We start from the raw sequence: 22732 nt of genomic DNA, 5'->3' as shown, positions 1-22732 counted from the left end.
AAATTTTCAAGACATTTTTATTTGGTATTATCAAGGGATACAGATCAAAGGCGGGTAAATGGAGCTCAGGTACAGATCAGCCACGATCTAATTGAATGGCGGAACAGGCTAGAGGGGTTGAATGGCGTACTCCTGTTCCTCTGTTTTACCACTAACCATCAGCAGATGAGACTTTACCTCAACTTACAGAACATTCATTATTAACCTCTGCACTGCCTGTATATCCAGAAAAATTACTGTCTCCCTGGGTCAGCCATCTTTGTAAATTTTCAGATCACTCACTGATACTGAAAAAAAATTACTGCAGTAAAGCTACTCAAACACAGTTTTATACCTGTAATATTCATCTTATTGCACCTTCTGCTGATTTGTATTCTATTTTGGCTACATAGTTCAACATTCGATTGGCTTTGTTGACTGCAGCTCAACAATATGTTGAGAGTCCAGTCTAAGACTATAAAGTCCCTTTCAACTTTATCTGTAGCTATTTCAATACCATTAAGTGTGTGCATTGCATGTTTTGAAAGGTTAGTTTTCACATTCAATACTGAAAAGTAATGAAGAAAAGATGACAAGGCCAGATAAGGAATGTCAAAATGCTGCACAGGGTGGGGAGTAAATCAGTCAGCAACATCAGAGAAAAGCAGCTTGGATAGCCAGCCACAATACAAGGAAACTACTCAAGGGTTCCAATCAGGTGTGGGCTGGAAGCCAGAGGCCCGCAGACAAAAGCAAAGTTGATGAAGGAGGACAGTGAAATATGCTGAGCTGATGGTTACAATGTGGAAAAAGTTTACATGCCTGGACAAGAAAAGGGCTATCTGGCATGAATGGGTTACCTCGTGTTGTTTTTGACATGGAGATCCAAGTTAAAATAAATCAGTATCTTTGCATATTATTAGAGGTCTGTTTATGAAAACTACCATTTTGCTGCAAACAAAACTTGAATATTCAGGCTTACTCACATCATTTTTAACAGCCATCTGATTCAATACCAGGAAATTGAGGAATACCGATTAAGAAAGTAAAAGCCATCTGCTGCCCCCAACTGGAAAATGAGTGGAGTTACTACTTGAAGATTACCAAAGCAACGAGCGAGGTAAAATTAGATCTAGGACAAAAGATTTCCAATCAGCTATATATGTGGAAGGATGGCTCAGTGTACAAGGCATATTGGTTTATTGCATCTATTTATTAACTACGTTAGTGCTAGTAGTATTATTTTGGAGCATTTAAAAGTTGTTTAGCTTTAATTGTGAAGACAACATTAGGGTATCATGTCAAGAGGATGCTTATGCAGGTCCCGACTATCAGGTTGGTGGGCACCTGGATTAATTGAAGAACTTGCCTGAAAAGCATGATGGTTCTCTTCATCTGCAAGGCTGCTCTCTCCTGTAACAGGAATTCAAGGAAAGTTTTGCACTCTGAAATAGCCCATTACCTACAATGCTAATATACTAACTTCTGATAACCCCAACTCTCAGCACTGCCGTTTGAACATTATGCACTCTGAGAAAACAGCCTTATTTATGGAAGTGCATCAGCCAGCTGGAACATGATGAGAGTAAAATTTAAGAGTAGCAATTTAGAGAGGAAGAGGATCAGTATTGTATATCTTCTGTCAATGAGTTAAGTCCTCAAACTAAGCCTCCTATCACTATTTCACTGAAGTTATGTAGTCACAGCCCATAATGGCAATGTAGCAGGATGCTGAATTTGAGCCAAGTAATTAAAATGTTTGATATCCAATATTCAATTTGGGTAGATAAACCTCGAGTACTTATTTAAAAAGCAGGTAACATTGAACCATGGATAAAGGCATATTTTTATTTTTGGGAAGGGGGAAAGAGAGGAGCGACATGCAGTAGGATAGCACACAGTATATATACTAATATATTCTATTTGGAAAAAGAATTATGGCAGAGGGAACAGAAAAAAAATACTTTTTTGTTTCTTCATGGAGGGGATGTAGTAAGACTGCTGATGTTTTCCCTCCACACCATCTGCATATCTCAAGGACATCTCACTGTTCAGTGACTCAATTCAGAGAAGCAATTAAATGAGCCCCGTGTCAAGAATCTCTCCCTTAAAACAGTTATTTTGATACTACTTTGCTGCATTAATACATTTCTTATTAACCTTTTTCTTTCATATCAATCTGGAACAGACAATTTAAACATTTGATCGCTGTAGCATGCGTTTGCATCAATATACCTAGAGAAAACAACTAGGGAAATCAGGTGATTGTTGCGTTGAATTTGAACCATGGACAGCAGCTAAAGATGCTGAGGTGAAGATTTGGCAACAGTGGGTTTACACCACCATCTAGTGGCCTTTTTAGTTTACATGCAGAAAGCAGCAGGTATTTTCTTTTAAAAAGGGGACCCAAAAATGATATGCAATTTAAATAAACAAAGACGAGTTTTTATAGGAATTTACACAGCCACGCAGGGATATTGGCATTATCTTTTCATGGTTTTAAAAATAGTCACATTACTAGACTGTAATAATCTATCAATGCAAATTCAATAATATTTGTTTGGCCATTTATTTTATAAATTCAAAAAGCAATGACCAAAGTAACTAGTTTCTGTCATGATAGGGTTAAAGCTGTAACGTGTCAATGGTGCATGTTAATCATGTGACCGATTCTTCGGCTGAATTACAGCCACAGCAGTAAATGGTAACAAAGAAAAATGCTAATTTCTAACTAACCATCTCTTATCATAATACAACTTTCCATCTTCTATTCGTGCTTCATATCTCTGTGCTGGCGATTCAGCCGGAGTGCTGGGAAGATGCTCAGGAGAAGACGGAGATGCTACCCAGAAAACAAGAATGTGGTTAAGGTTCATACTGAATCAACAAAAACTATTGTGTTTCACTACCTCGTGTTCCCCATGAAAAATTATTTTAAAAAGAACAGTTTTGTAACCACAAGGGAAATGGATAATAAAAAGCATAACTACCTGGTCTTTTTGGAGATTTGAGCTGTAGGGAATAAAGTGAAAATAAAAAATTACTCTCCTTCAGAATCAAACTTTTTCGGACCCCTGTCACCTTCAGCAATTAACTAGTGGACACACGCTTATAAAACTGATGTTAGTGTTTCGGGGTGGTTGTCTTGTATGTCAGTAATTGCTTACCAGTGCGCAAACAAAGCTGTTAACAAGTTAAAACATGGCCCAACCCCAGTGTCAGGCTAAATTGCTACCAAAGTAAACTGTTCCTCTGACAGCCCAGTTGGCCAACAGCAGCTTACCCCACTGCAACATGGAGAATCACAACTTTCAATGGGACAACTTCCCGACAGCAATTTCAGCTGGTTCTGAAACTGATCTTCCACTGGGGTTGGGTGCTGCCTGAAAGTGTGGTCGAGTGGAGACTTACCCAAAAACAGGGTCGGAGTAATTATGATCAACCACCAATAAAGAGTGAATTGTGTGTAAATTTGGCCAGTAACGGATACCTAGAACATTGGCCCTTGTCTTATATGCAGGAAATTCTTTTTATTTGCTAGAAAGTAAAAGGATCATCTTATACACACGGGTCACCTTGTATACACGGGTCACCTTGTATACACGGGTCACCTTGTATACAAGTATCTACGGCAATAAGCATAGAATAAAGATCTTGTTGTAAAATTATTATAGTTTATAGAGAGTCATTTACTGTATATTTTCTACTTTGCACAGTTACAAGGAAATGTAATAGGCACAACTCTCCTCTTTCAGTGTTTACTCAGATTCTATTACCCATACAGTGCCAACAAAGCCCGTCAAGCAGCACCTCAGTGCATAAGATGTCTTGTACACATATCAGCCTTTTGTTAGCAAAAAGTAAAACATAATCACTTAGTTACTTTATCTCCAAAGTACCTTATTAAGAGTTCGCAGATCCTCCATAATCTGTTCCTCTGTTAACAAGTAATTTAGCTGCGGTATTGATGGTTAAGGAGAATACAAAAAAAATGCTTAATGTATGACAATACAAGAAATTTAAAAGACACTCTGATCCCTTGAAGTAATTTAACTTGTTCTGTTTTCTCTCCCACTTGTCTAGTCGCCAAACATCATTCCCAGGCCTCTATTATTATAGTCAGTCAGAAGGTGCATCAGGACAACATTCAGACTTGGTATGAAAAGTGGCAAGTAACATTCATGCCACACAAGTGCCAGGCAATGACCATCTCAAACAAAAGAGAGACTACCCACCTCCCCTTGACATTCAACGAGATTACCATTATCAAATCCCCCACCAACAACATCCTGGGGGTCACCATTGACCAGACACTTAACTGGACCAGCCACATAAATACTGTGGCTATAAGAGCAGGTCAGAGGTTGGGTATTCTGCAGCGAGTGACTCACCTCCTGACTCCCCAAAGCCTTTCCACCATCTACAAGGCACAAGTCAGGAGTGTGATGCAATACTCTCCATTTGCCTGGATGAGTGCAGCTCCAACAACACTCAAGAAGCTTGACACCATCCAGGACAAAGCAGCCTGCTTGATTAGCGCCTCATCCACTACCTTAAACATTCACTCTCTCCACCACCAGCGCACTGTGGCTGCAGTGTATACCATCTACAAGATGCACTGCAGCAACTCGCCAAGGCTTCTTCGACAGCACCTCCCAAACCCGCAATCTCTACAACCTAGAAGGTCAAGGGCAGCAGGCACATGGGAACACCACCACCTGCAAGTTCCCCTTAAAGTCACACACCATCCTGACTTGGAAATACATCACCGTGCCTTCATCGTCGCTGGGTCAAAATCCTGGAACTCCCTCCCTAAAGTACCTTCACCACACGGACTGCAGCGGTTCAAGAAGACGGTTCACCACCACCTTCTCAAGGGCAATTAGGGATGGGCAATAAATGCTGGCCTTGCCAGCGACGCCCACATCCCATGAATGAATTTTTAAAAAGGCCAACTTTTACTCTAATGGAATCCCAATCCCAAGCAGCACTTAACTCAGATTCTGCATCTCTCCCGATCTCCTGCCCAAGATAAGAAATCCATCTTGTGGGAAATTATTCAGATCTTTGTTTCAGCAAATTCACATTCAGACTCTTTTGCCCCAAAACAGGTTTTTAATACAATAAATAGATCCATTCTATTTGTAAGTGTGCAACTGGTATTGTTTAAATCACTTTATTAAAAGCCAATAGGTTGCGCACGTAAGGGAGGGGTAAAATGCAGGCAGCATGGCCCAGCTAACAATTTAACATTATTCTGACAGAAGCCTTTGCATTCTTTTAGGAAATAATCTTTAAATCTTCATTCTAAAGAAATCTATGCTTACACTGAGAGACCACACAAGGGATATTTTCTGAGGTTGGGGTTAAGGCATCTTTAACTTTTCCCTAAAATTAACAGGTTAAATCTAGAACAACAACAACAGAAAATGCTGGCAACGCTCAGCAGGTCAGGCAGTATCGAGGAGAGAGAAACAGAATCAATGTTTCGAGTCGAACCCTTCGTCAGAACTCAAGGTTAAATCTAGGATGTTTTCATTTTCTAACAATAGATTTTCTTTAATGAAAGTACAGGTTACTGTGAATGCTATAGCAAATGCATGATTGGTTATTTAAAAAAAATCTTCTCATTGAAGTTTTCAACCTAGCTGTTGCAGTGAGTTGACCCTTCCACATTCAGCAAAGCAGCGAAAGTTTAAATTATTTTTTTCTTGCAATTTAACAAAGGGAATCCAACACTGGCAAATATTTGTCAACAGTGAAGGTATTATAACACATTATTGTATAAGAAATGGTTTTCCAAGAGCATTTGATGTAGAAAAATGATCAGCTATGCCATTCTTCACCATTTTGATTCATTCACTTTGATGAGCACAATGAGTGGTAGGACCCTAGGAAGTACAGAGGGTCAGAGGGACCTTGGTGTACATGTACATAGATCCCTGAAGGCAGCGGAACAGGTAGATAAGGTGGTTAAAAAGGCATATGGGATACTTGCCTTCATTAGCCGAGGCATAGAATATAAGAGCAGGGAGGTTATGATGGAGCTGTACAAAACGCTGGTGAGGCCACAGCTGGAGTACTGTGTGCAGTTCTGGTCGCCTCACTATAGGAAGGATGTGATTACTTTGGAGAGGGTGCAGAGAAGATTCACCAGGATGTTACCTGGGATGGAGCGCCTCAGCTATGAAGACTAAACAGGCTGGGGTTGTTTTCCTTGGAGCAAAGAAGGCTGAGGGGGGACCTGATTGAGGTGTACAAAATGATGAGGGGCATAGATAGGGTAGACAAAGAGGAACTTTTCCCCTTAGTAGGGGGGTCAATAACAAGGGGGCATAGATTCAGGGTGAGGGGCAGGAGATTTAGAGGGGATTTGAGGAGGAACTTTTTCACCCAGAGGGTGGTTGGAATGTGGAACTCAATGCCTAAAAGGGTGGTAGAGGCAGGAACCCTCACAACATTCAAGAAGCATTTGGATGAGCACTTGAAATGCCATTGCATACAGGGCTATGGACCAAATGCTGGAAAATGGGATTAGACTGGACAGGGATGGATGGGTGGCGCAGACACGATGGGCCGAAGGGCCTCTTTCTGTGCTGTAAAACTCTATGACTCTATGAATATATATTATTTTAAATAAAATGCTTAAAAAAATATTAAAGACTTGAATTTTAGTATTGCAATAAATACATTTGTAATAATTAAAACATACCAAATAATCATTAATTTCATATTAGACCAATAGTGATTGGGCCATTCTAAAAGTAGATATTTGATTTAATAAAAGGATATCAGGTGCAGGTTTTCGCCTTTTGTCTGGAATTGGAACGGGATCATTAGGTCTCCTCCTCAACTTCCTGGTCATAATTGGCTTCACCTCCATAGAATCTGCAATAATAAACAGATGCATTGTGGTTGAGGGCTAGCCACCAACAGCGGATAAATCTATAGTGCAATAGGTGCAAAACAATCCAATTTGCACAGTATACGGTTTGTGAACTCTGCAACAAAATGCTAAATGATTCATGGAGCATTTAATAAAATGCATTTTTATTTGTCTATATGAAACATTCCCAATGCTGCACACTACGGGTAAATTCCATGATAAATAAAGCTAATTTTCCAGACTGAATTATGTTTAAGAGTTCATTGTTACTGGACGAGCACAATTCAATCTGGATAAAATTTAAGTCAACTTGTTAACAGTTCACTTTTCCTTGGAACATTGCAAGGGATGTTAAATCTTTCTGCTACACACCTCCAGTGAGTTCCATTGTTAGTCTCTCATTCTCGATCATCTTTTTCTTTTCTTCTAATTCGGCAATCAGGTTTTCTTTCAACTCAATCTTTTTATCTTCAAATTCCTTCACTGCTGCCTTTTTCTCTTTAATATAATTCCTTTCCACTTGCTCTGTCTGGAACAAGAAAAATAATTTTAATGGCTCAAAAGAAAATCAGTAAGGACAGAATCCCAGTCAATCAAAACCTTTAGCGTGTCTTTCTACAGGCTGTGTGTGCAAATCAAGATAAAGTAGCAAAATATTTGGGCTATAAGTTCTTAGAATCTGATGGAAGATAAAAAACACAAACTTGCTGATAAATGCAATGCATCATAAAATTGTAAAAGTACAAAAACAGGGACAGCCAAGCTAAAGCTAAGCCCCTTTCACTGAATCAACTCCAGATCATAGTTCTTTGAACAGATTTATACATTTATCTTGTGCCAAAAAGTGCAATAGTGCTAAAATAAAGAGCTTTCACAGAACTTAGAGCATTACAATAGTTCACACCTACTCAAATATGTTAGAATTTGTAAATGAGCACTTGAATTGCAGTGCATTGTAAAAAAAAATCAGCCACAGGTTATCACTCAAATGCACCACAATTCTTCAAATTTGAGGAACTGAAAAACAAAATTCCTTGTACTACCTTTACCACCTTCACTGTTGATACATATTTGCCACTGTTGCATTTGAACTATGGTGTAAGAGTCAAGACATTGCAACATTAACGTCAGACACTTTATCATCGTCTTGGAGAACTGGTTTCTGGGATAGATTAAAAACTTTGAGAGATAATATCGTCCAGACCATGCCTTCTTTTTTTTGCAAATCTACCAAATCAAGCCTTTGGTGCAGCATCACTGCAACCTGTGTTTCCTTTCTTTGAAAAACATGATTTATAAAAGTGACAAAAAATAAAAGGATCCTAATCCTGTAAAATAATACCCCACCCGCCCATTACTTTTAGGTCATAGAGTCATAGAGTTTTACAGCACAGAAAGAGGCCCTTCGGCCCATCGTGTCTGCGCCGCCCATCCATCCCTGTCCAGTCTAATCCCATTTTCCAGCATTTGGTCCATAGCCTTTTATGCAATGGCATTTCAAGTGCTCATCCAAATGCTTCTTGAATGTTGTGAGGGTTCCTGCCTCTACCACCCTTTCAGGCATTGAGTTCCACATTCCAACCACCCTCTGGGTGAAGAAGTTCCTCCTCAAATCCCCTCTAAATCTCCTGCCCCTTACCCTGAATCTATGCCCCCTTGTTATTGACCCCCCTACTAAGGGGAAAAGTTCCTCTTTATCTACCCTATCTATGCCCCTCATCATTTTGTACACCTCAATCAGGTCCCCCCTCAGCCTTCTTTGCTCCAAGGAAAACAACCCCAGCCTGTCCAGCCTCTCTTCATAGCTGAGGCGCTCCATCCCAGGTAACATCCTGGTGAATCTTCTCTGCACCCTCTCCAAAGCAATCACATCCTTCCTATAGTGAGGCGACCAGAACTGCACACAGTACTCCAGCTGTGGCCTCACCAGCGTTTTGTACAGCTCCATCATAACCTCCCTGCTCTTATATTCTATGCCTCGGCTAATGAAGGCAAGTATCACATATGCCTTTTTAACCACCTTATCTACCTGTTCCGCTGCCTTCAGGGATCTATGTACATGTACACCAAGGTCCCTCTGACCCTCTGTACTTCCTAGGGTCCTACCACTCATTGTGTATTCCCTTGCCTTATTTGTCCGTCCAAAATGCATCACCTCGCACTTTTCAGGGTTAAATTCCATTTGCCACTTTTCCGCCCATCTGACCAACCCGTTTATATCGTCCTGTAGCCTGAGGCTTTCCTCCTCGCAATTTACCACCCCACCAATTTTCGTGTCATCTGCGAACTTACTGATCATACCTTTTACATTCTCATCCAAATCATTTATGTAGATCACAAACAACAAGGGACCCAGCACCGATCCCTGAGGTACCCCACTGGACACAGGCTTCCAGTCACAAAAGCAACCTTCGACCATCACCCTCTGCCTCCTGCCACTCAGCCAGTTTAGGATCCAACGCGCCAAGGCACCCTGGATCCCATGGGCTCTTACCTTCTTGACCAGTCTCCTATGCGGGACTTTGTCAAAAGCTTTACTGAAGTCCATGTAAACCACATCCACAGCATTTCCCTCATCCACCCCCCTAGTCACCCCCTCGAAAAATTCAATCAGATTTGTCAGACATGATTTACCCTTGACAAAGCCATGCTGACTATCCCCGATTAATCCTTGCCTCTCCAAGTGGAGACTAATTTTGTCCCTCAGAATTTTTTCCAATAATTTCCCTACCACAGATGTTAGGCTCACTGGCCTGTAATTCCCTGGTTTATCCCTGCTACCCTTCTTGAACAATGGTGCTACGTTAGCTGTTCTCCAGTCCTCTGGTACATCCCCTGTGGCCAGAGAGGTTCTGAAAATTTGTGTCAGAGCCCCTGCAATCTCCTCCTTTGCCTCCCACAGCAGCCTGGGATACATCTCGTCCGGGCCTGGGGATTTATCCACTTTTTGGCCTGCTAAAACCGCTAGCACCTCCTCCCTCTCGATGCTAATATGTTCAAGTATGTCACAGTCCCCTTGCCCGATTTCTATGTCTGCATCGTCTTTCTCCATAGTGAACACAGATGCAAAAAATTCAGGTCCCGCCAGGCCAACTCTCATTGCCACTAAGGGCGTAAGTAGTCGGCTGCCAGACCTCTACCAATGCTCTTTGGCTGGTCACCAGAAAATAGACAACAAAGACTCAATAAATGGTCTTTTCCTCCCCGCAGAAACCCAAAACCTTCAACCAGAAGAGCGGAGATCGGGAACTGAGCAGCCGAGCGAAAATCAAACTTGCATCCCACCATCGTGTGGCACTGTACTTTGGTGCTTCCAATACAGCATATAGTGTCACTGGAAAAGGTAATCTTAATGCACTCCTATTTTTATTCACCTACAGTTATGTTTTAAGTGAATTCAGTGGGGGAAAGAAAGGAAGAACACTCACCTCCAGTTGCAGAAAAAGCTCTGGATAAAAAGAGGGAAAAAATGGTTGTATTAATGATATACACTGCACTTAAGTTGTCAGTTGCTATCTCTAAATCAAGCAATGTGAAATTCTAATATTTTCTAACTTCACTTAAAAATTCATCAAAGAAGAGAACATCCAAAAGAAATTGGCCCATAACTTGCTGTCAAAATAATGGGGAGGCTAATGGCACTCGCCGATATTTATGCGCAAATGCTACAACAACTTCAGGTGAGGTAGTTGTGCAGGTAAAGACAGAAATCCAAAAGTTGCTGTCCAAGTTGCCCCTTTCTGCTGTTAGCTTCGCGAAAACGGCATCACGCTGTCTGCCTCACCACTGAAATACATTGAACGGCATGAAGTTGTTGTATTTGCACGGTAGATGCGAACTAAACTCGCCACAGAAAGTTAAGCCTTGTCTATTTAGGTCCAAGTACTCTTAACAACATGATAAGTGTTAATTACTGCCAATCAACCTCTCTGGCACTGAAAATGAACTATTACAAGTATGGAGTCTCATGCTTTCAGGGTTTAATTGTAGTTGGAGATTTTTAAAATGTAAGATTTTACTTTTCCTTTCTGTCTCTATCATAATCCAGTCTTTCTTTTCCTCGTTCTGTACCTGATTTGACATGAATTCACCCACTCTCATTTACACTTGCTTCTCAGTCCTTGTGCTGTTAACCAATCAGATTGAAGGATTGTGAAGTTAAGTGCTCACGCCCCACATGCCCAGTTTCCATGACTGTCCTGTTATCAGCTCGCACTTTCAGCAGCTTGCCACACAAAAATTTAAAATACCTAAACGTTCAAGGGCAAGTCTAACTAATGGCAGATGCTGTTAGATGCCCTGCCACAGCAAATTATTGCCCATTATGTCTTACTCTTTTGTTGATAAGATTTTATTAAAATTATGTTAAGTATGCACAACATGTCTGGTCTTTGAGCTAATGCCTTTTCTTTGAGAAATACTGTGTGATCTTGGGTGTTAACGCTGTTTCTGGCAATATAAAATATAAATTTAAACCTTAAGACAGACAAAAATACATCTCAGTTATGACAAGATCAGGCTCAGCTGTGACATCCTGATGACCAGTTGGGTAAGAGCTGTTGGTGTTGTGGAACCATACCCACAGCAATAATCAGTGACTGCAGGAGAGAAATTGTAGAAACAAACAATAAATTGTCGCCTTAAGGTAAAGGCCAAAGAAAAAAAAACTAACCTGCATTTCTTATTCTTTCTTTGTATTGCTGATCTAGTTTCTTCATCCTTCTCTGGTATTCCTGCAATGTACCTATATTACCAAAACATATTACCATATGATGGAAAAAGCTACAATCAAGGGCTAATTTATATTTAATACATTATATGGAAGATGTTGAATTCCTTTGTAATTCATCATCTGAATGAAAACATTGTTCCATGATGTCACCTGTCATTTAGCATCCAATGGTTGCATCAGAAAGCAGTTACTCGGGGTGAAAAAAACTCAATATAAAAATACAGGATAGGTAACAAAGGATTAGAATCATGTGGTTCATATAACTAACAAATCGCTCTGGCATAACCCTCAAATGGAGCATTTCCTTGCAACCCAACTCAACCCATCCTATATTCTGTGGATGCCAAACCATTGCTATCTAGTACGATAGCAAAATACTGCAGATGCTGGAAATCCAAAATAACAACAGAAAATGCTGGAAAAACTCAGCAGGCCAGGCAACGTCCGTGGAGAGAAAATAGAGTCAACGTTTCGAGTCAAACCCTTCAAGACTGGAAAGGCACAGGAAATGAAATAGACTGAAAGGCCAGGCTGGGAGAGAACAAAAGAGAAGTGAAGAGACATTAAGAGGTATTCAAAACGAGACGAGATGGTGATAGGACTGGTGGAGACAAAAGACGGCTCTAGATTAGGTGTGAAATGTGCTGGCAGAGTGAGAGACAGTTGCCATGTGGGAGAGAGAGAAATAAAAAGGGGGGTGGGGGGAAGGGCCAAAACAAAGGTGGGGATAAAAAATAAGTAAAAATGTAATGGGGGCCAAGGTTATGATCTGAAATTGTTGAACTCGATATTGAGTCCGGAAGGCTGTAAAGTGCCTAATCGGAAGATGAGGTGCTGTTCCTCGAGTTTACGCTGAGCTTCTGTGGAACAATGCAAGAGGCCGAGAATGGTGAGGTCTGAGTGGGAATGGGGCAGTGAATTAAAATGACAGGCGACCGGAAGCTCGGGGTCATCCTTACGGACTGAACGGAGGAGATCCGCAAAGCGGTCACCCAATCTGCATTTGGTCTCCCCAATGTAGAGGAGACCACATCGTGAATACAGTATACTAATCGCAAGAAGTGCAAGTAAATCACTATTTCACCTGGAAGGGGTGTTTGGGGCCCTGGACAGTGGGAAGGGGGGAGGTATAAGGGCAGGTGTTGCATCTCCTGCGCTTGCACGGGAAGGTGCCGGGCAAAGGGGAAGGGGTGCTGGGGGTGATAGAGGAGTGGACTAGGGTGTCTCGGAGGGAGCGGTCCCTATGGAATGCTGAAAGGGGAGGGGAGGGGGAAGATGCTTTTGGTGGTGGGATCACTTTGGAGGTGGCGGAAATGGCGGAGGATGATCCGTTGAATGTGGAGGCTGGTGGGGTGAAAAGTGAGGACAAGGGGAACCCTATCGTGGTTCCGGGAGGGAGGGGCAGGGGTGAGGGCAGAAGTGCGGGAGATAGAACGGACACGGTCGAGGGCCGTGTCCACCACGGTAGAGGGGGTTCCTCGGTTGAGGAAAAAGGAAGACATGTCGAAAGCACTGGTGTGGAAGGTGGCATCGTCAGAGCAGATGCGGCGGAGACGGAGAAACTGAGAGAATGGAATAGAGTCCTTACAGGAGGCGGGGTGGGAGGAAGTATAGTCCAGGTAGCTGTGGGAGTCAGTGGGCTTGTAGTGAATGTTTGTCAATAACCTATCCCCAGAGATGGAGACAGAGAAGTCGAGGAAGGGAAGGGAAGAGTCGGAGATGGACCATGTGAAGGTGAGGGAAGGGTGGAAATTGGAGGCATTCCTGCAACATTCCTTCCTTTTTACACCCTCACCTGGGATCATGCCTAATTTGGGAGCCCTGCCAGCAAGATGTGATATCAGTTCATTTTCTGTTTGTTGGATTTCCTAGTTCATTGCCATCCCGGGGTCCTTTTCCATTGAGGGTGGGATGCCCTGATCCTGGGATCTGCTACGTTGGCAGTCTGCACAGGGCAAGGTGGCTGCTGTAGGGCCGGAGTGCCCGGCAGATCCCAGCCAAATTGGCGGGGATTAATGTTCTGCAGACCCCTGTCCGGGACCCCCTCTCTCCGTGTACTGCAGTTGCTAATGTTTGAAGTGTTGGGGAGTGGATAGGGGACTGTTAGCAGCTCATCAGTAGCCAACGTACTGGTGGAATAGGGCTGTCAACTCTGGTTGGAAGCATTCCTGGAGGTTTGATCGCATGATGTTGACCACGTGATGTCGGATCACGTGACTTCTACAAATGTGACTGGATTTACCTTATAAAGGTTGGGTCCCCTGTAGTTCAGAACCTTTGTGGTTTCGCACCAGCGGCTGTTGTGCGAGAAATTCCAAGAACCAGGAGGTCACTCGAGAGCAGGCGAAGAGAGGAAACCATTCTCTCCATCTCTACCTCCCAGCCCCCATTCTAGTCCCCCTCTCCCCTCTACTTGACCTGCTGGCGATTTCAGGCCCCCCCCCCCCCGGCCCACCACCCTCCCCCATCTGCAGCAAGTTCAGAGCTCCTTTCCTCCCCACCCCCGCCCTCCAAACACCCAACTGGCAGTTCCCGGCTTTTGTGTAATGGAGATCTTTTTACCCAGCATCCACCGCGGCAGAGAAACCCCCTTTATTCATGTGATAAAGTCGTGCAAATGTTCAAACCCAGTGATAGAAAGGTTTCTCTGCCGCTATGCTTGCTGGATAAAGAGATTTTTTTTAACCTGCTGCAGCCTCGCACTCACTGGTGTGGAGGAATTTGAATAAAATATCCCACTATGGAAATGCAACCAGTTTTACAACTCGTGTTTGATTACATTAAAGACTCAATTGTTTTAAAATCTTATGAATGGGTATTCACAGTGCTACACTCTGAATGTTGGAAGGCTACGCTCTGATTGTAACTCTTCTTTCCTGGCGTTCATCAGATAAGATGCATTTCACACTCTGGGTGATGCCAATCACATTTCTTGCATGCAAGAAAGAATGAATTTGCATTTATATAGTCTTCCACCACATTTCTCAGACCACCTCAAAGCACTTCACATACAACGAATTACTACTGAAGTTCAGTCACTGCTGTTGTGTAGGCAAGCATGCCAGCCACTCTGTATACAGCAAGTTCCCAAAAACAGCAATGAGACCTCTCTACAGAGGGTCAGAGAGAAATTTCCAGTTTTTTTTTCCTGATTTAGCCTAGGGGTTTTCCTCTGGCAGTTTGCTTCTCCCAGGAGATTACGTGGCTGCTGGTGGGAGGCGGGGTGGGTGGGGGATATTGGAGATTATGATGCTCAGTTGCACCATGACAGTCCCTCACTTTCAGGTGTTTGTACATAAGGGGCATGAGATGCACTCACAGGACTGATTGACACCACTGAACCCAAGGAGGTATTTACAAAACACTCAAATTTGTAACAATTAGGTGTGGGCCTAGGCAATTGAAGGCATGGTGAGGGGGAATGTACAAGAGGCTGAAGTCAGAGGATTCAAAACTTCATGGGGGATGCAGCACTGCAGAAAGTTGCCGAAATAGGGAAGGCCGAGGTCATGGAGGGATTTAAACACAAGGGTGAGAATTTTAGATTTGAGATATTGTGGAACTGGGAGCCAATGTAGTTCAGCAAGAACAATGATGAGGCATAGCATATGCACAGCCAAAGACAATGACTTTGGTCATCCCAATCTTTAGCTGGGGGAAACTGAAGCTCATCCAGGACTGGATATTGAATAAGCAGTTTGACAGCACAGAAACAATGGAGGGATCGAAAGAAGTGATAGACAGATAGAGCTGGGATTCAATAACATACAGGTGGAAGCTAACCCCACGTCTGCAGATGATGTCGCCAAGGGGCAGCATGTAAATGAAGAAAAGGAAGGAGAGCCGTGGATGGATCTTTGGAGAATTCCCAAAGTTGACAGTGCAGGGGTGAGGAGAAGTTATTGGTAGCAAGACCAGTTCCATCGAACATGACAAGTAGGACAAGGAGGAATTATGCATTATAGTCGTTCGTGACTTTGGTTAGGGAAGCGGGGCAGCCAATTTGCACACCAAAACTCTCACAAACAGCAATGAGATGATTGCTAGATAATCTGTTTCAGTGATGTTGGTTAAGGGATAAATATTGGCCGGGGAGAGCTCCCCTGCTTTTTCAAATAGTGCCATGGGATCTCTTAGGATACCAAAGAATGCAGACGGGTTCTCAGTTTAACGTCTCATCCAAAAGATGGCTTCAAAGTCTTGCGTGTAATTGCTGTAACTATTTCTCAGCTTGGTTTAATTTCTCACTCCAACAATGCAGCACTCCCCCAGTACCAATGTTTCCCCCCAGTTTCTTTTTTGGGTCATAGTTTTGCGCATGCACGAAAGCACAGAGAGCTGCGCGGCCGCGCAGTTTCGAGGAAACGTTGCTCAGTACTGCATTAAACTGCCTCAAGTCACTGGAGTGGGATTTGAACCAATAACCTTCTGACATAGGCGAGCTACCACTGAGCCAAGTCGGACACCGATAGAACATTATGGAAAGTAAACCACTAATAAAGCGATCAGCAGAACACACTTTCACAGCTTCTCGTTACCAAGTGGATTATTTTCCATAATCCTCTACCATCCAGTGTACTCCATTTGCCCAATACAAGTACATGAAAACAAGGTACCCACCTTCCTGTAACTGCTGTAGCTGCCTCTTAAGAGATGTTAGTTTCTCCTGGTACATCCTATGAACAAGAAAAAAAAGCTGGAATTTAGATACAACTAAAGCCACCAATATAACCTTGTGTCGAGGCAAACCTGCACATAGTACTAAAATACCGTACAGCACTTCGATTTTTCTTATTTAGCACTTAATACCAGATTACAATGTCATTATACCGTATTTGGCAAGCACATTCCTTTATAAATCCACGTAGCCAACGCTCCAACCTCAAGAGCAATTTTATTTTCTATTCATTCTCGAGGTGTGGGTGTTGCTGGCAAGGCTGGCATTTAATGCCCATCCTGGTGGAGGGATGCAATGGAGTGGCTTGCAAGGCCACTTCAGAAGGCAGTTAAGGGTCAACCACATTGGTATGGGACTGGAGTCACCAGTTAGTTGGGTTTTTACAACAATCCAACAGCTTCATGGTCACTTTTATTTCCAGATTTTTTTTTATTTTTTTATAAACGGAATTTAAATTCTCAAACTGCCATGGTGGGATTTGAACTCATTCTCTGGATTATTCGTCCAGGCCACTGGATTACTAGTCCACTGCACTTTGTATGCTCATAGAAACTTCAGTCTTAGTATTACAACACTTATACTAGTGACACTACAGTTGCAACATCTGGTGCTCCAGCCGAGAAAGTTTGGCTTAAATCAACACTTCTGAGCAATCCACAGCCCGAGCATTAACACCTGTACGTATAGTACAGATTTGTGATGTCTGTCATATTACAAGATTAATATTCCAAACTCAATTTATTAATCTTTTTAATCCAATGGTTTAAAAAAATATAGCACACAAACATTCAAATTTGCTTTTGTGCACATTACAAACTATTTTGGAGGCATAAGTCAGAAACTTCTAAGCCAACGCACTCTGGCTTGTAATTTTCCCTTTGGGGTTGAAAACTCACGGTGAAATTTCCCACTCCGATTAAAATTAGGCTGGAAAGTTCAGTGGCTCAAACAAAACCCACTCACTTAACCTGTCTATAACCCTTTGCAGCCTCTTTGCATCCTCCTCACAACTTACTTTCCCACCTAGCTTTGTATCATCAGCAAACTTGGAAACATTACACTCAGTCCCCTCACCCAAGTCATTGATATAGATTGCAAATAGCTGAGGCCCAAGCACTGATCCTTGTGGAACGCCACTAGTTACAGTCTGCTAACCCGAAAATAACCCGTTTATTCCTACTCTGTTTTCTGTCCATTAACCAATCCTCAATCCATGCTAGTATTACCCCGAATACCATGAGCCCTAATTTTGTGTAATAACCTCTTGCGTGGCACCTTATCGAATGCTTTTTAAAAATCAAAATATGCTACATCCACGGTTTCCCCCCTTATCTACCCTGCTAGTTACAACCTCAAAAACTCTATTAGATTTGTCAATTGGCCCTCCTGACTCCCCACCATCTACAAGCACAAGTCAGGAGTGCGATGGAATACTCTCCACTTGCCTGGACGAATGCAATTCCAACAACACTCAAGAAGCTCGACAAAGCACCATCCAGGACAAAGCAGCCCACTTGACTGGCACCCCATCCACCACCTTAAATAAACAAACATTCACTCCCTCCAACACCGGCACACCGTGGCTGCAGTCTGTACCATCTACAAGATGCACTGCAGCAAATCGCCAAGGCTTCTTTGACGCAACCTCTACCACCTAGGACAAGGGCAGCAGGCGCATTGGAACACCATCACCTCCAAGTTCCCCTCCCAAATTACACACCATCCTAACTTGGAAATATATCGCCGTTCCTTCATTGTCGCTGGGTCAAAATCCTGGAACTCCCTCCTTAACAGCACTGTGGAAGTACCTTCACCACATGGACTGCAACGGTTCAAGAACATAAAGAGATAGGAGCAGGAATAGGCCACTTGCCCTCAAGGAGGTGACAGCTCACCACCATCTTCTCAAGGGTAATTAGGGATGGGCAATAAATGCTGGCCTTGCCAGCAATGCCCACATGCCAGGTAAAAACTTGATTACCCTTTCATAAATCAATGTTGACTCCGCCCAATCATATTATGATTTTCTAAGTGCCCTAATAATAGATTCTAGCATTTTCCTTACTACTGATGTCAGACTAACTGGTCTATAGTTCCCTGTTTTCTCTCTCCCTCCTTTCTTGAATAGTGGGGTGACATTTGCTACCGTCTAATCCACAGGGACTGTTCTAGAATCTAGGGAATTCTGGAAAATCAAAACCAATGCATCCACTACCTCTGTAGCCACCTCTTTTAAAACCCTAGGATGTAGGCCATCAGGTCCAGCGGATTTGTTGGCTTTTAGTCCCATTAATTTCTCCAGAAGGATTTTTTACTAATATTAATTTCTTTAAGTTCCTCATTCTCACTAGATCTGAGGTTCCCCACTATTTCTGGAATGTTTTTTACGTCTTCTTCCGTGAAGACAGATACAAAGTATTTGTTTAACGTCGTTGTCATTTCCTTATTCCCCATTATAATTTCTCCTGTCTCTGCCCGTAAGGGATCCACGATTACTTTTGCTAATCTCTTCCTTTTTACATACCTATAGATAGAAGCTTTTACAATCTGTTTTTATGTCTCTTGCTAGTTTACGCTCATATTCTATTTTCTCTCTCTTTAAAAACGATGACGAGATTTACTCTTTAAATCTCAGTTATAGTTAGACATTACCTCATTATGACCAGCAAAAAAAGGACTGCAATTGCCATTTTTAACTAAATCTGCATAAATAAGGCTTCTTTAGAAATACTTAACAAAGTTAGCAAACATAATACAGTAACAGTGCCACACCAGCAGATTAGCTGGAATTGAACGACAAGATCAGAAAAAACACAGGAGCAATTCGAAACAAAAGCAGAAGTCATCGACACAAAACATTTGGCACCAAATAATGCAATTTAGAAAAAAAAAGTTTAAAAGGAGGGGTTCATTTTAATGATTTGGAAGAGGCTCCGACACGGCAGACAAATCAGGTAATTGGCCTAGAGTTTGTAGCACATCATTGTTGCAATTCAGAAGCCAGTGAAAATTTGCCACAATAGAACTTCTTCATTTTTACCTTACATCTCTCTTTTGTAGACATACAAGTTTTATATATACCTTTGCTAGTCAATCTTTCCTGGCCAAAGCAAGTCCTAAAAATCTTGGACAAATACCATTGTCTCGTAAACTAAATACCACCTAAAAGCCTTACAGGAAGCTACAGAATTCAGTGTTAACACAAACGCTAATTTCCCACAGGGTGTTTTCACTTCAGAACTAGTTCGAACAGTCTTTCAAATGTTCACCAACAGCCTTTCAACGCTGACCTTCTCAATACAGAAATAGATCTTTCAAAATGCATACGTTTCTTCAAACCATCAACAAAAATGTTCCTTATTAATATCTACTGATCAGTATACAGCAGGTTACATTCCATAGTGTAGGTGTGGTTTTCCTCATTCTCTGCTGTTCCACCCCCACATACCAATGAATAGACAGTCACCTAAACAAGACACTCCATTTCAGAGTTTTGTACAATAAATGCCTAATTGGTCATGTAATCTCTAACCTCGTGCTCCCCCCGAATCCCCAACTGTATACACAGCCTTATTCTGTAAGTGCACTTCAGTTGTTTCACACTACACAAGTGTCGAGGCCTCACCGATTCAATGGGAAATGAACAGAAATTCCAAATTAATTAAGCTAAGGCACAGTAAATGGCGATGAAAAGACAAAAGACTAAAGCCAGCAATTGGTCACAAGAAAATTTCCAAAAATCACAGGATAGTTGGAGGCATAGATGGAAACAGCTTTACGGGGAACATTTTTTTAAAAAAGCTGACTGCTAATTATTTATTCAGTAGCTTGGCTGCCAGATAAACAGCTGTGCAGATTGATGACAACTTATACTAATCAACAGCACTGCACTACAGATTGATTTTCACAAGCTAAACACATAAAAACAGTGGAATTGTGTCAAATATTGACACTTGTAAAAGTCATACTAATTATCATGCTGGTGACAGCAAGTTATAAAGGAAAAATTCTCAAAATCTGTCAAGCAATGAAATATCATTAACTTTAACTATAACTTGGCATCAAAGCCAATTTGAATCTCCACTGTTTCAAAGCCCTTGGCAGCTTGAATTGTTCAATCAAGACAGCAATATATACAGTAAAGCATGCAAATTACTCAAAATAGCTCCTAAAATACAACTATTTGCTCCAACATGGATTTTACTCCAGCAATTTTTTACGCTGTGGTCTGTACTGCACAAGGCAACTGCATCACAGTGCAACAATACTCACTGCTCTTTCACCTCCAGGTAGTCTTCATCATCTTGCTTATTAGCAATGTCTGTCTCACTTGCATCCTCTGTATCTGTCAAATATAAATGAAACAGAATTCCATTAAATCATGAGAAAAATAGAAGTATCTCATACAGTACCAACACTTGGCTGACACAACAATATCAAAACATAGTACATATATATATTTTTTTCAAATGACCTCCCCTCTTTTCCTGTTTCCAGTAGGGGGCAGCAGATAGTAATGAGCAGGAATTCAAGGGCCTGGAGTTGCCTCCACGTCTGCACCCAGATACACACTTAATCTGGACGCAAAGCAATTATGTGACTTAAACGATCACGGAATTTTGGGCCTAAGTGAGTTACTGGCGTAACTACAATACACCCAAATCTCTCTGAGCCTTTACATCCATCAAACCCTCAGTCCGAATGAATCTCCGCCCACAAAACCAGCCACGCCCGCGACTCCCAAATGCAAGTCTTCTCCAATTGCATGAGAGTTTCAAGTTGTATCCAGATTTTCAGGCACAACAGGAAACAGTCTCATTTTTCTGTTAAATTGCTATTTCTTTTAAAGAGCGTTTAAAAAAAACTTCTCACTGAGACCTGCGCTGTATTATCCGTTTCTTTGAATACATTTCTTTTACAAACTATGTCACGTTAAAAATGGAAAAGCTGAACAGCTTCCCAAACTGCACTCGCCTAAAAATCCTATGCCTGAATTATGAAATGAATTGAAACTTTTAATTTTAAGACTCAAAAAAACAAATATACTGGTGTAGGTTCAGCGTTTCCTTGTGCCCGATTGTTTACGCTGATATATGCCCATTTAAGTTTGGGCATATTCTAATGAGTGGGGAGTGGGGGGGAATACTTGGGCATAACTTGAGATTGGCAAAATAGGCACAACTTCAGGTACAACTTCTGAAGCACCTGTAAGGAAAGGGCTAATCACACTGCCCTGAAGTCTGCTAATGTTATACTGCGATTGATTTCTCTTCATATTGCAGTAATATCAACCTTTAGACTTTGCCTGTTAAGCGGGGAAGTATAAGTCACTTTAGATACAGTGACTACTGAGCTGTTGAACCAAGACTGACCTTAAAGCAATGATCAGTTTGGTAAACCTAATTAAAAGACATGCCAGTGCACACCAATTCATATATTTGAGAACTTTAATCAGTTAACAACAAGTGCAAGAAAATCAGTTCTGCAAAGGAAAATATCTGGGTATGCATCATCCTTTTTAATTGGGGTTTCTGTAGAAGCAGGAGACTATACCGAGCTCAGACGTGTTTAAGTCCATCAACCAAACCAGGTAGGTTCAGTTGCAAGTGCAGTGAAACCTGTATAAACGGACACTCGCAAATTATGAACTAGGGACAGTCTTCAATGCATCAAGCCCTTTTACAACTTAAAACACGGGGCATGCAGGTCAGCGCGAGGAGGCAAGGGGGTTTTCTGAAAGAAATGGCTTTTGTGAAATGGGGAGCTCTTTACCCAGCATCCATAGCAGCAAAGAAACCGCTCTATCTCTGGGATTGAATGGCTCTATCCCAAGGATGGAGCAGTTTCTCTGCTGCTATGGATGCTGGGTAAAGAATGCACCAAAGCCGTTTCTTTCCTATAATCAACTGTCGCCTCGCGCTGACCTGCATGCACTGACCTCACCAGCCTCCCGAATCAAGGAAAGCGCATGCGAACAGCGAGAAGGGCCGCCATTTCCTGCCCCAGCGCTGCGTCCGTGCACTATTTCAGCAGCTGGTGGCAGCTCCTCTCCCCCTGATCCAGCCATTATCTTTTTTCCCATGGCTTCTGATGGTGGGATCTGCTTTTTTGAGGAGCTTTGGCTTTGGGGAGTGAAGGTGGATGGCTGTTCCAGGTCTCTCTGCTGCTCTATAGAGTGATGGACAGGCTTGAGTCCCAGCTGTCAGTCAGTCTTCCTGCAGACTCACTGCTCAACTAGAAATCTGCAGTTTCACTCCTACACATAACTTGACCTGTTGTGTTATCGTTGTCCCTCCCAAATGTTCTCAATCAGCTCCAAGACTTGCCTTTGGAAGCTTCAATATACCGGCACAGCCGGTCATTACATTGGCCCCTTTCTTTGTCCTGTGATTTCCCTAATGCTGGTAAGTAGAACTGAGGAATGCAGTTCATTACTGAAGTTACACTCTGCTCCAAG

At 42.2% G+C, this 22732-nt stretch overlaps 1 protein-coding gene across 4 annotated transcripts in view; it reads right to left on the bottom strand.

Annotated features, from left to right (window-relative positions):
• Nucleotides 1–22732, bottom strand: part of suds3 (SDS3 homolog, SIN3A corepressor complex component) — a 49276-nt gene that overhangs the window by 6290 nt on the left and 20254 nt on the right. The window contains exons 2-11 of one of the 4 annotated variants that reach the window (XR_015072334.1): nt 20548–20620; nt 16218–16273; nt 11538–11609; nt 10294–10313; nt 7238–7394; nt 6772–6867; nt 3879–3940; nt 2970–2991; nt 2716–2821; nt 966–1111 (exon numbers count right to left, since the gene is read on the bottom strand). Coding sequence is in view for 3 of the 4 variants with exons in the window: in XM_085961797.1 (XP_085817923.1) it covers nt 1371–1392; nt 2716–2821; nt 2970–2991; nt 3879–3940; nt 6772–6867; nt 7238–7394; nt 10294–10313; nt 11538–11609; nt 16218–16273; nt 20548–20620 (686 nt within the window). In the remaining variant the exon portion in view is untranslated. The other 3 variants (XM_085961797.1, XM_085961796.1, XM_085961795.1) reach the window with 3 other exon arrangements.

Source organism: Somniosus microcephalus, chromosome 19 (assembly GCF_052327205.1).
Source record: "Somniosus microcephalus isolate GS21.2 chromosome 19, FLI_Smic_1.0, whole genome shotgun sequence".
Taxonomy (NCBI): Eukaryota; Metazoa; Chordata; class Chondrichthyes; order Squaliformes; family Somniosidae; genus Somniosus; species Somniosus microcephalus.
This window is presented reverse-complemented; position numbering and strand designations above follow the sequence as displayed.